Source organism: Podarcis bocagei, assembly GCF_964188305.1.
Source record: "Podarcis bocagei genome assembly, chromosome: 10".
NCBI lineage: Eukaryota > Metazoa > Chordata > Lepidosauria > Squamata > Lacertidae > Podarcis > Podarcis bocagei.
In genome coordinates, this window is record NC_138135.1 from 53215526 (window position 1) to 53229543 (window position 14018).

The 14018-nt window shown below is 44.0% G+C and overlaps 1 protein-coding gene across 3 annotated transcripts in view; it reads left to right on the forward strand.

Moving 5' to 3' along the window:
• Positions 1-7081: 7081 nt before the first annotated feature.
• ADAMTS20 (ADAM metallopeptidase with thrombospondin type 1 motif 20) overlaps positions 7082-14018 on the forward strand; it is an 80988-nt gene continuing 74051 nt past the window's right edge. For 2 of the 3 annotated variants that reach the window (XM_081211366.1, XM_081211367.1), the window contains exons 1-2: positions 7082-7396; positions 8766-9112. In XM_081211366.1, coding sequence (XP_081067492.1) covers positions 7306-7396; positions 8766-9112 — 438 coding nt within the window. In that variant the 5' untranslated portion in view covers positions 7082-7305. Of the gene's footprint in view, positions 7397-8765; positions 9113-14018 lie in introns of those variants that run through there. The other variant, XM_081211368.1, reaches the window with a different exon arrangement.

Sequence of the window (14018 nt, forward strand, 5' to 3'; positions counted from 1 at the left end):
CCAAATACGTCCGGGAAAATCTGGATGTATGGCAACCCTACATTACTACATTTCTTAAGACCCATTGACAGCCATGCTCACCTCCCCAGCATTTTTTGTTGATTCATTTGAAGTGTAGTAGAATCAGCAAGATGGAACCAATGGGTGCGGGGATCCAACTGTTGACTTTTAAGGGCTTCGTTGCTGGAAGGGAGAACCTGGGATCAACAGGCCGCTGGTCACTGTTAAAGCTACATGTAGCACAATCCTATGCATGTTTTCTCAGAAGTAATTGTGCATCTCTACTTGCCCCACACCCATAGTCACAAATGGCATCACCTCTGGGGCAGGACAGTATGGTTTGAGGGGAAGGGCCTTAGGTGTCGAAATGAATCCCTGGCTGCAGATTCCCCACCCCTAGTACAGATTGTTTTGTGTGGTTTTGCTAAAACAAATGCTTTGGGTAAAATAATGGTCTCTATAGTGGATATATTGCATATTTTCATGTGTATGGCTGTTTCTCTTATTTAGCCTTGAATCCACCCGACAATCAGCACCGCCACTGCTTCTGCCTCGTTCATCCTTTCTGCTTTTCTGCCAGTGGTGCATCTGGTTAACTGGCTGTACTATTTTGACTTAACTGGGGTGCAAATTCAGCTGCCCTTTATTTAAAAATTAGCTGCCCATTATTCAAATAAGTTTATGAAGGTGTGCTTTGAATTTCTCCCCCCTTCCCTCAATTGACATGAAATGTCACTTTTATTTTCTTTTGTGTGATATGCATGAGATGTATGAAATTCTATTTTGAGATGAAAGGCATAGCATAGCATTACCATATTTCTGATAGTATCTTTTTTTCTGTGGTTGGAATATCCCTGCAACCCACCACTGAACAACACAAAGGCAGATTGTTCCATACGGTCAACAATGCATCCTATGTGCTTCAGCTGAAAATTCCAGAAGTACAGTGAGTGTTGTTGGAGAAACTGTCATCTTTTTCATCACAGCATTGGGTCCAGAATTAAGAGCGTCCAGTTCTACAGCTCCGTGGAAACTGTATAAAATGTATGCACGTGGAAATGCTTCCACAATGGTAGTATGCTACACTCGTATGACTTATAAAGAGAGTGCACAGAATTCATGTCGGCAGCATGCCGGGCTCAAGTGAAAGTTAACTTTCTGACTGTTATTAAAGCCACATTCACAGGGAGGATTTGAAGAGTCAGAGATGTACCAAAAGCACATGGAATTCCTGAAGAAACACACATAAACCAATTTGTTCGGAATAAAGCTAAGGGCCACAGAGTGAGAACCAGTTTCAGATGCATGCCATAGAGACAACTGTATGGGCCTTTTCCCACCTCACTTAGCTTGGTGCCACATCATCCTAGCATGGGGAACAATAAGCCAAGAGTCTGTGAGTGTTGGGTGATGATGGAAGCTGGAGAAACAGACACGTCTGCCCCACGTAAGTCCAGCATCTGTTTTTGGGGGGCTCTCCTGGAACCCTAATGGGGAAGCAAGATCCATTGGGGTGCTAATGCCTTGAACCCCTCTATCCTGTGATCAGGTGGCATATCTGTGTATATGAAAACATATAATAAACATATCACAGTCTCCACTGACCTTCATTGCAAGGAATCTGAATCCTGGATAAGTGTGGGAATCCCTGGGGTCTCTTGAGACTGGGGTGCACAGAACAATCAAATTGGCAGGGACATAGTTGATCACTGAGCTCTTTTTTGAGACAGGACCTTCTATGCACTGACTAAACTTTGACTAACCTTTACACAAAGGACTCAAGAGGCAACTTGTTTTACTGGAGAACTTTATGTTGAATCTGTGGTTTAGCCAGTTTTGTTGTGCTTATTGCAACTCTCTGATTTTATTATGTCAACAAAATAAAATAAAATAAAATAATTCATGGCCTATAGATTCGGGGGGGGGGGAATTGTGGAAAGTAAGATTATATAATATTAGTGTTCTGAAACCACTGTGGAACTATCATGGCTGTTCCTAGAACATCATGAAGAAAATGGGACCCGTCATTAGAAAAAACCTTTATGAGCCAGATTGAACTCTGTAGGAATACTGCTGATGTGAGTGGAGTTATACTAGGATGATTTTGATCTATTCCTTGTGAGAGCTATTTCTCATTCACCAAGATAACAGCTGCAGAATGCTCATGACAACTGTAATCTTTTTTCTTTCTTTTTTTAAAAAGGATTAGAAGTAAAAGACTCTCCAGGACAGAATGACAGTCCAAACTTTCTAGCTGTGTAGTAATGGAGTGGAGTAAGCAGTATTTTTTCATGATTGTGTTTAGTGTGAAGCAAGTCTCAATTCTCGTGCAAATTCTTTGCTTTCTACACATGCACACTTAGATATATATGGATTCTGAACTGACCTGTATTTCCATCCCCTCCCGTGTGGCTGAAAATTCCCGCCGGCTGACATAACAGCTGTACAGTGCTGAAGGAGATCCAAAAAAGGCTGAAGTGCCATTCTCTGGTTGCTGTTTCCAGCCCGACAGCATAAACGAAGTAACCATTTGCCAGCTTCTGATTCTCTGCTCTTGGTATCTGCTTACAGTACATGACGATTGCAGGGCATTGCACATCTCACACTGAAGCAGGATATCTGAGTATCGAGAAAACCTTATGTAAGATGTTAGGATGTTGTTACACTGCTGCAGGTACTATTGCAGGTATTAGTGTCTAATGTGCACTCAGAACACTAAGAATCTACATTTCATGGAGTAAATACTTTTTTCATATTTTTCTGTATTATTATTTTTTAATGAGGAACATGCACCTGTTCGTTAAACCAATTTATTTTTGTGCCATTTGTGAACCTAAAAAAGGACAGTGCATTTTAATAGTCCTAATATCACTATAACAAACTGCCTATATTTGTTTTTTAAATTTTAATAAAAGGAGGCTGGCTTAAAAGGTTAACATCCCTAATAAACTAAAAGGGTGATAAAAAAAATTATAATGTTAAAAGATTTCTTGAGTTTTTGTAGCATGGGTTGGCAACAGTTTTGCATCTATCATACTGGAATGCCAGACTCAACACCTATCTCTCTTTAGAATTTATAACCCGCCCCTTCATTCACATGGAATGTGAAGTCATAGATTTTAAGGTGAGGTGTATGCACACTTTTTCTTTATCTGTTTTAGGGTGCAACCTCTACTTGAATTGCTCCTATATCCTGTATTTTCCCAGTGGTAACTCCTTCAAACTCAGTTGCAGTTTGACTTAATTACCAAGCGCTGGTTATTTTGACTGTAATTCAACTTGCAGCGTGGACAGAAGCAGGAAGCCGTTTTATTACTTCTCTGCTTGCACAGAGTGAGTTCTTCCCTACTTTCGTCTCTAATCACAGCAACACATTATGGGATAACTATGAACCAGTGTTTTCAAAAAGGGGGATATAAATCTGGAAGAAACTATGGTAGTATACTCCAAAAGGCCAGAGAAATGTTGATGGAGCCAAAGAAAAGTAGGTACTGCTTTTTATCAATCCAACAGTAGGAGTTTTCTCCTGGTAAAATGGTGAGTATGGGTAGATGTACCTACAATGTGTTAGGCTGGGAATATTTCTTTCCCCCTTCAGAGAACTTTCCTCCCAAAGCTACTAGGGCTAATGGACTGAGTACTAGGATACAATGGTGTCTTTGTAAGATGCAGGGGAATTTTAAGTGGGAATCTCCAGGACATTCATTTCAGCATACATCACCACTGAAAAGGTCTAAAAATCACTGCAATTTTAACTGAAAGGAGAAAGTATGAATAAGCACAGATTTTGTTTTTTTGATATACAGGCTTTTGAAGGAACTGGCATAGGCACATCATTCCATACATTTCTACTAGACAATGTAAGTGGATGGATTCATTTCACTGCCGTTGGAACTATTTTCTCAAAGGCAATTCTTTGTTAGCAACAACAATATGCATGCAGATTTGAAGAAGCGGAAAACGTTTCCTCACCAGAAGTTATGGTTCCAGGATGTGTAACTTGGCATATTTCTATTGATTTCATCAGACTAACTTTGTTTATAGTAACAATTAATTTCTACATAGTCAAAGCTATAAATGTTTTTGTACTATACTTCTCGCTAGAATAATTACAGAGCAATGGATTTCTCATTCCCACTTACAATGAAAGAATGGGGAATGGGTTTTGTAAAAAAAAAAAAAAGTATTTACGTTTTGATCTATGGAGAAAATTAGTACTGTAATAAGTCTAAATTCTCGTTCCCTTAACTGTGTTGCATATACTCATCCCTACTGTTGAAGAATAAAGCTGGAAGACAGGCTGGCACTGTTGTAGAGCAGAGCCTCCTTGGTAGCTGCACCACATCTGCAATTTTCCCTCCCTGGGAAGATCATTTAGTGGGAAAGACCTGGTATTAATCCCTAACACAACAAGGTGGGCAGGGAGGCCATGCGCTGGGAGAGGAATGAAACGTAAAGCTCCCTGCTCCTCAGCTGATTGGCGTGGATCCTTGAAGGTCCAATTTTGATCCCTATTGTGGTGCACTGGGGAAGTTTTACCCTTCCTGTTCAGTGTGCCACAATGGGGATAAACCATCATTCATCACTCATCAGATGAGTCACGTAAATATGGGGGGGGGGTCTTCCCAATTGTGTGTGAGGCATGGAGGTTAAAACTTCTCCATCCAGCATACCACGATGGAGATGAAAGTCAGACCATCCCTGCCCTTCAGCAGATCAACACTGTTGAACTGGGTAGGCACAGATTTCATCCTTATCCCAGTCCATGGCAAATTCTGGGAAACAGATGGAGAGACCTAGCGACCAAACTAGGCCCACAGACCAAAGGGTCCTCCATCCCTGACCTAGCCCAATAGTCTGAACCATCTGACAGAAACTTTTTTGTTTCAAGTTTTCTGGAGCACTATAAGAAAAAAGTGTCAATGGTTTAATGTTAATGGTTTGAGACTATTAATCCACGTTGTGTGCATAGTTACTTGCCTTAGGTTAATTCTTGGTGAAAGGTGGGATATGCAAATCATGGGCAACCCAAAGATTATATTCTAACAGCTGTGCATCACTGAAGATAACACATTCATCAGATATCTTTTATTTTAGGGTATCAGTTAAAAACCTGTCCCTTTTACCTGGCAGCAAAGGGTTATAATCGAAAGCCCTCATTTCAGAACATTCTTCCATAAAACTCCACTGAACAAGCATCACTAAATGGCAATATATGATAGCCATCTTCGAATATTGAAAGGGCTGTCACATGGAAGATGGAGCAAGCTGTTTTCTCCTGCTCTGGAGGGTAGGACTCAATCCAATGGATTCAAGATACAAGAAAGGAGATTCCGACTAAACAGCAGGAAGAACTTTCTGACAGTGACAGCACTTCAAGAGTGGAATGGACTCCCTTGGGAGGTGGTGGACTCTCCTTCCTAGGTGGTTTTTAAGCACAGGTTGGATGGCCATCTTCATGGATGCTTTAGTTGAGATTCCTGCAATTGCAGAGGGTTGGACTAGAGGACTCTCAGAGTCCCCGCCAACTCTACAATTTTACGATGATTTATTCTTAATTACAGTATTGGCAGGAAGCACTGTGTATTGTCAGCCTTAACTGACACTGCTTTTAAATGAAGAAGTCATTGCAGTTGTTTATTTTCCTCCAAAGGTACAGTGGTACCTCGGGTTAAGTACTTAATTCGTTCCGGAGGTCTGTTCTTAACCTGAAACTGTTCTTAACCTGAAGCACCACTTTAGCTAATGGGGCCTCCTGCTGCCGCCACAGCATGATTTATGTTCTCATCCTGAAGCAAAGTTGTACCCGAGGTACAATTTCTGGGTTAGCGGAGTCTGCAACCTGAAGCGTATGCAACCTGAAGCGTATGTAACCTGAGGTACTGCTGTATACAAGCTTTGGTGGCATCACCACAGTGGTGACAATTTGTTGGGGGGGGGAGAAAGAAAACCCGGATTCAGCCCAAAGTATCCTATCCCATCCCAAGATAATTGATGCCATACTTCCTCTTGGAGGTGTGCAATATTTTGAGGACTATCAGTTTGAGGCATTAAAAAGAAACGAGAGCCAATTAGATAAAAGGCAGAAGATGGCACCGCATCCTCTTTGTGTGGGCTACACAACTGCTTCCCACAACTCTGCCTTGCAGACTCTTGGATGGATGGCTGTGGCTTCTGAGCCAATGCCACACAACTTACAGATATCAGGACACCACTGAATCCAGGCCCCAGCAGACAATCATCAACCTAGAGTGCAGCCCCCTCTCCCCTCTAAGCATCTTTGCCCAGGCTAGTGAGACTTACTGCCTTACTCTGGGGGTTTGTTCTGGCTGCCTTCTAGGGGTTTAGGACTGCCATACATCTGGACACTACTGGGATTTCAAAGGCGGAATTGACATTGGGGGGGGGGATTTCCCAAAAGTGGTGCTTTGTCCTGGAGTTCAAGAAAGTCCATCGAAAAATCATAGGTTTTTTTCACGCCTTTCCCTTTTAAAACACTCAACAATTTCCGTGATTTCCTTTAAAAAAAGCGTTCAACAATTTTGAACTTTCGGGGTGTCCTGGTTTTTTACTTTTCGAAATACGGCAACCCTAGAACCCAACCGGGATTCGATTTCTCGTGCTTTCTTCCTCAGAACTTTTTAGGTGGATTTTTGCAACGGGTCCCCTTTCTATTGTCCTGTGAGGCTACCTAGAAGCAGGAATCCAGAACCGCACGCCGACTGCCCTTGCTTACAGGGCCGGTTCCTTTCCGCGACCCGCCTCTGGCAAGCCAGCCGCGCAACCTCGAGCCCGCTCCGTGTGCGAGAGCGAGCCGGGCGCGAGCGAGTCGGTAGCGCCGCCGCGACTCCTCCAATCGCTGGTCAGGTCCCTGCCCCAAGGGGGCGGGCAGAGTCTTTGATGTCGGGGGTCCCGGGGTGGCGGGAGAGTCCGCGAAGCTGGCACCCTTCCCTCCTTGCGCGGCAGGAAAGAGCGAGGCGGCGGCAGCAGCAGCAGCAGCTCTGGAGGGAGCGAACGTGGAGGGGAGGCGGCGGCGGCAGCAGCAAGACGCAGCAGCAGCAGGGCGCGCCGAGCCGGCAGCGTTGCCTTTCGCTAAGAAGTCCCAGGCGAGCGGGGACGCCGGGGCGGAGAGGAAGAGGCGGCGGCGGAGGAAGAGGAGACGCGGCGGCTGCGGGCGCCGGGCGGGAACATGAGGGAGCCGCGCCGTCCGAGGTCGGCCCAGCCGGCGAGCGGCTGCAGTAGCTGCCGCGGCCGCCGCTGAGGCAGCAAGGAGCGGCGCCGGAGGCGTTTGAGGCAGGCGGAACCATGCGGGGTCCGGAGGGGTTGGCGAGGCTGCTGTACCTCGCCGCCCTGCTCGTCGCCAGGACGTGGGAAGCCCGCCTGCACCCCAAGCAAGGTAAAAGAGCCGGCCGGTTCGAAGAGCGCGCCCGCCCGGGCTCGGGCACCCGCGCGAAAAGCCCCGCAGGTCCCCGGCCGCTCGCCTCACGCCCCTCTCCGCCAGCAAGCCGCTTTCTAGGAACCCGAGGCTTTGGCGCTGCGCTGGCGGAGGAGGAGGAGGAGGGACAGCGGCGTGAGGCGAGCGCGCGTGCGCGTGGGGAAGGAGCCTCGCACGTGCGGGAAGAGCGCGCGGCGCGCGCTGAGGCGAAGGCAGAGCCCGGCTGGGGCTGGGCGCTTGTCTCTTTCAGGTGCATTCCCGCCTGGAAGGCCTTTTTTCCTCCCCGTCCTCGTACATGGTTACACTATGGCAGATAGGCCAGAGCAAAAGACATTTCAGGCACCCATAAGAAAGACATTTGTCCGCAGTTGTGTTTGGAGCTCGTTATTCAGTGGGCAAAGAGGAGCAGTGCCTGTTCCCCCTGTCCTTTTATTCTTGCATGGACGTCGGAATTCATAAGCGCCTGAGGAAATAACATTTTCTCACTTTTATATCATAGGATGTGTTTTGGAATATGCCAGACTTTCAGTGTTAACTCAGCTAAGTTTTTACTCAGGGTCAGCCCACTGAATTAGCCTGATTAACTTAGGCTCCTTAATTTTTGGTATGTGTACTCTGAGCAAATTTTAATCAATTAGCACCCAATGAATGCTAGAAAGAGCCCTGAGATTTTGGACTGGTTTTAGTCATCTGGTGACTTAACATCATGATTATTCAAGTTTTAAAATGGTGTGTAGGAGTGTAGCCAGAAAATAGCCTGTATTGTATTGTTAGGAAGGTCAGGTATGAGTGAAGCAAAAGCCATTGTTTTTGTCCTTTGTATATTGATGATGCATATATTGCGCCATTGTTAGTTTGTACATCTTTTCTGAAACCATGATGACCGAAAGATTGAGTCAGAGAATTGGGCCGACTTAGCTTATTGCTGTCTGCACCAGGCATGGCCAAACTTGGCCCTCCAGCTGTTTTGGGACTACAACTCCCATCATCCCTAGCTAACAGGACCAGTGGTCAGGGAGGATGAGAATTGTAGTCCCAAAACAGCTGGAGGGCCAAGTTTGGCCATGCCTGGTCTACACTGACTGGCAATGGATCGCCAAAGTGCTTGACCAGGGCTTTTGCCCCAATCCTATCAGGAGTTGGTGCACGTGCAGATTATTTGTGCAACCTCTCTGCTTTCAAAAGGGCAGATCGTATTGCACTGGTTTCCCCGAAGAATAGAAAGTCTAGCCTTGTCTCCTTTGGTAGGCAGTAGACTGTGATGGATCCCATGCCTGTATCAGGAATCTGCACCATATTCAAAGTGTGTACCTTTGCTGTTTTGTTGCAGAGACTTTGGTGAAACATCTGCCGTCCTATGAAATAGTGACACCCACACGGGTGAATGAATTTGGAGAAACTTTTCCTCATACTCACCACTTCAAAAGGAGGAAAAGAAGCATGGAGACAGGTGTGGAACCCATCCCTTTCAGGACTCACTACCGCCTCAGTGCCTATGGACAGGTATTCCAGCTGAATCTGAGTGCTGACACCAGCTTCATCGCTCCTCACTATATTGAAGTACATGTGGGGGCCACTGAAAGGCAGCCCCCCTCAGATTTGCGCCACTGCTTCTACCGTGGGCATGTTAATGCACAGGAAATGCACATAGCAATCTTCAGCATTTGTGGTGGCTTGGTAAGTACTGTGTTTCTTTCATTCAGGTTTGTTCTGTCTGAGTGGGAGAGATGACTTGTTGGAGAGCTGGCTGCTGAATTGGAGGTTTTATGGGTTGCTGACCATAAAGGAAAGAGATTCTGAAGCACTCTTGGCTTCAAATAGAGATGATATTCTTTGGGATACATGCATATATGGCGTTTATATATAATATCTACATTTACCTTAACAGCATTCTGTCTGATATCATGAACTTTGTAAAATGCAACAAAACTGTGTTGTGGTTTGGGATTCTGGTAGTGTCTTTTCTCTGTCCAAAGCACAGTATGATGCTGGAATTCAGTAGAGTATACCTTTTCCAATGACACCATATGGCCTTTTTAAACAGCGTCTGGGCAGAAATGTTGGAAATCGCATAAATGTAGGAAGTGTAGATTTTTGTTAATTTCATTAAAAATAGCTGAAAAACTTGTGTTTTGTTTTCTGAGATTTTGCAAACTCAGAAGGGATTATAAAGAACCATTGCAGCATACACGGTGTGTCTCTTCAATTCAAGTTTCGTCCGTCCTACTCACTAGGGAAAGTGCTTCCCACCACTAGCAAATTGCAAGGCTTTATTCACATTATTTTTTTTACAGATTGGAAACTAAGGCAGAGAAGTGATGTATCCAAGACCATGCAACAGCCTGTGCTAGGGCTTGGAAGCAGAACTCTCAGGTCCCATGCGCTATCGGCTATCTAAAAAGTTACTGAGTTGCCTATGGGTGTAATATTTGAGCACTTTCTACAGCCAGCTAGCCCTTCTGAGCCTGGATTCATGTCAAAAAAGTGGATTCAGCATCTGCTGCTGAATAACTCAGGTCTTTTGAATTTCAGCCCATGTTTCATATTTCCAGCTATGACTTAATTTATGTCCAGATCTACTTTTAGCAATGTCAACAGATTAACTACAATTTTAAGTTCTTTTTAAGGAAGTTTATTTGAGATCTGAGCTATGGAAGACTGAAACTCTTTAAGTGCTGGAATCTTGAAAAGAATGGGGGAATCCAGCTATTGCACTTTTGTACACTTTTTGACATAAGGCTTTACTGGTACATGGATGAATGGAGTTAAATAGACTATATTTTGCAAGCCATTTAAACCTACAAAGGCATTTCCACTGTGAGTTCCAGCTGTGTTTTGCTGCGATGGTACTTAAGGCGAACAGAGGGTTATGGAAAGGTCCATTGAGCATGTGTCCATTGAGGTCCATTGAGCATATGCCATTGAGCATGTGTAAATGTCCTGTGAGTGCAGTTTTTGGCCACAGGAGGGCTGCTGAGAGGGGATGGGTCAGTGGCAAGAAATCCCCATGCATGAAAAGTGATGGGGTAAATGGACTGTATCCTGTGTAATTTCTGTTGAAATGATTGGCCTTCTAGTGTTTTAACTGTTTCCTGAGAACCATTTGGCCCTTTTATTGAAAGCTATTTATATTATTTCAGGGATGCAGGTGGTGCTGTGGTCTAAACCACAGAGCCTAGGGCCTGCTGATTGGAAGGTCAGCAGTTCGAATCCCCGCTACGGGGTGAGCTTCCGTTGTTCGGCCCCAGCTCCTGCCCACCTGGTGGGAAGGTAAACGGCATTTCTGTGCGCTGTTCTGATTCGCCAGAAGCGGCTTAGTCATGCTGGCCACATGATCCGGAAGCTGTCTGCAGACAAACGCCGGCTCCCTCGGCCTATAGAGCAAGATGAGCGCACAACCCCAGAGTCATCCGCGACTGGACCTAACGGTCAGGGGTACATTTACCTTTACCTTTGTTTATATTATTTACAAAAAAACCCTTTATTTATTATTGGTATTAATCACATCAGGATTTTATTTTATTTACTATTATTTCCTAGGAAGTAGAATTGATGGTGCAATTGGTGCTTAATCTATACACGTTTCAGTAGTTGTTCTAGTATCTCTTCCTGCCCTTGGCTGAAGTGCATTTATGGCTGAAAGTGCGTTGAGATTCATGATCTAGAGTTATGCGTATTTAAGACATGAAAGTTTGTGGCTTGCCACTTTGGCTTGTTTCCTGAGAACTATAGCAGCCCCAATTTCTCAATTTCGTTTTGGCAAACCTCCATACTAGAGATACATTATGAGCATACAGTAACTTCAAAATAGGATATTGCTGTTGTGGTTTCAGTTTGTCTTATTTGTTATAATTTAACAGTGTTGTATCTTCTAGCTTCACTGTTGCCTCTTATCAGTAAACAAAAAGAGATTTCATGGAATCATAGAATTAGTAGAGTTGGAGGGGACTTGGAGAGTCATCTAGTCCAATCCTCTGCAGTGCAGGAATCTTAACTAAAGCATCAATTACTCCCAGCACATTTCCAAGCACAATCCAAAGTGTTGCTGCTGACCTTTAAAGGGCTTCGGCCCTGTATACCTGAAGGAGCATCCCCACCCCCCATCATTCAGCCTGGACACTGAGATCCAGCTCCGGGGGCTTTCTGGCAGTTCCCTCATTGTGAAAAGCGAGGTTACAGGGAACCAGGCAGAGAACCTTCTCGGTAGTTTTGCCCACTCTGTGGAACACCCTCTCATCAGATGTCAAGGAAATAAACAACTATCTGACTTCTAGAAAACATCTGAAAGCAGCCCTGTATAGGGAGGTTTTTAATGTTTGATGTTTTCTGTAGTTTTATAATTTGTTGTTAGCCTCCCAGAGTGGCTGGGACAACTCAGCCAGATGGGTGGCATATAAATAACATAATCATTGCCATTATCATTTCATTTTGGGTGAAGAGAGAGGCAGCTCCGCCTTCTCTCTGTCACCCAATAGCATTTCTCCATCTTCTTCACTCAAGGGACCTATTGCTTGCTTGTTCTTCCTCTTGCTTTGAACGTAGCCAAAGAAACCCTTTTTATTTGACAAACCTGGGTCTGCTACACAGAAAATCTGTAATTATCAACCTGCTTGTAACCTCCCTTCCATGCTTCTTAATACAGAAGTTGAGAAATTGGGGTTGGGCGAAATGCTAAAGGGCTGGTAATGGTCTCTACCCATGACAGACACCCTCCCTCACCCTTGTTCTTCTTTCACAAGGCAGCAGAAAAAACCTAGGCCACAGGTGTGGTCCTTGGCAGCCAGGACTCTAACTCTGGCTATGAGGAATCAAACTGTATCTTTATTGCCTATTCCCACCCCAGGGTTAGAGGTCATGTGAGTTGTAGTCTAGCCACACATTTCCCATATTTGCTCTAAAGGCCTCTCAATCTACTGGTACCCTCCAGGCAAAGGTTGTCTTGAATTGGCTCAGCACTTAACACCTAATGTTTAGCAGAAATCGTCCAAGCTTTTGAAGGATCGTCTAACTGATTTGGGGCGGGGGATACGTATCTTTTTCTACCCTATCTCTCTTCCCATGAGTTCCTCGTGAGTACCCATGTTTATGCCTTTGTTACCTAATGAATGTTCTGCATTCTGTTTTCATTCTACACCATATGAGGAAGTATTTCCAAACCAGACAAACCAGGATTGCAAGAGCGCCAAACCATAGTTTGATATTAAATCCAAACCAATCCATGTCTTCAGGATTTGTAAATCCTTCAAAATATCAATAACCAAGTTGTGTCATTATCAAGTGGCATCATTTTTTTTGGAGTTATGGGGATGCAATCTTATTTTGTAGAAGGCTTATATTAATATCAATAATTATATAATAAGCAGTGTGAAAATGATTCCAGATAAAAAAATCTTTCCTCGTTTTGTGCCAAACCCTGATACAGTTCCTTTCATTATTGCAATTGAAGTATGAGAAGCTCCTTTGATTGATTTGTTGACAATTATGTCACACAGTTTCACATATTTGTGAGGAACTGCAATGGATCATTGCTATAAATGTCAGAGGAAGAAAAAAAAATAGGACTTAAAACAGCCTACAAGAGATTTACAAGCTAAGATTTCAAACATATTCTGAATGTGCATGCAATTTGCCTGAATATAATCAGATATATAGTTACTTGAGTAGAGTATATTATCATAATTCTGCATTTGTCCAAGCCTGTTTATATAAACAGAATTTATAGCAGTGGCAGGACTGAAGGTCTAGGCACCGTGACTGCAGTCCTTCACTCAAATATATTTACTCAACACTGAAATAAATGAGATACATTCATTACTGTTCACTGTGGGTTCCAGTGTGCAATATTACATGTACTTATCTGGGAGTGAGCCCCTTTTAACAAAAAGTGATTTACTTCTGAGTAGTCATGTTTAGGGGTGTACTGTTAAGAGGGCACTTCTACACGCACTGCTTCAGATATGACAAAATTCCTCTGTGGAAAGCACATCTAATGAAAATCTATGTGTAGGTTGCCAGGTGTGAACATACCATAGTATTTAACATTTTCTTCATAGAATCATAGAATTGTAGAGTTGGAAGGGACCTCAAGGGTTATCAAGTCCAACCCTCTGTATTGCAGGAATCTCAGCTACAGCATCCATGACAAATGGCCATCCTACCTCTGCTTAAAAACCTCCAAGGAAGGAGAGTCCACAACCTCCTGAAGGAGACCATTCCACTGTCAAACAGCTTACATGGCAGTGTTTTTGCTGTGTGTGCATGCACACAAACACACTGAAGGGGTCCTAAGCATATGATAAGTACTTCTTGAATAAATGCTGTGGGCTAACTAGAAACATTTCTTAAAGATGTGATTCAGTCATGCAATGTGCATACGTTCTGGCATGCAGATGTTAGAAGGGAATGACTGAGAAGGGAGCTAAGGGGGAAAAAATGGAAATATGTATCAGTGCTGTAACCAAAGGACACAGGAGTTATTTGCAATGACACATGTGTCTGATCATTTGCAGGCAGGCAGACATAATTTAGAATTCATTCTAGACGCCACAAGCTAACTACATTTTTCTAAGTTCTATATTTTTCT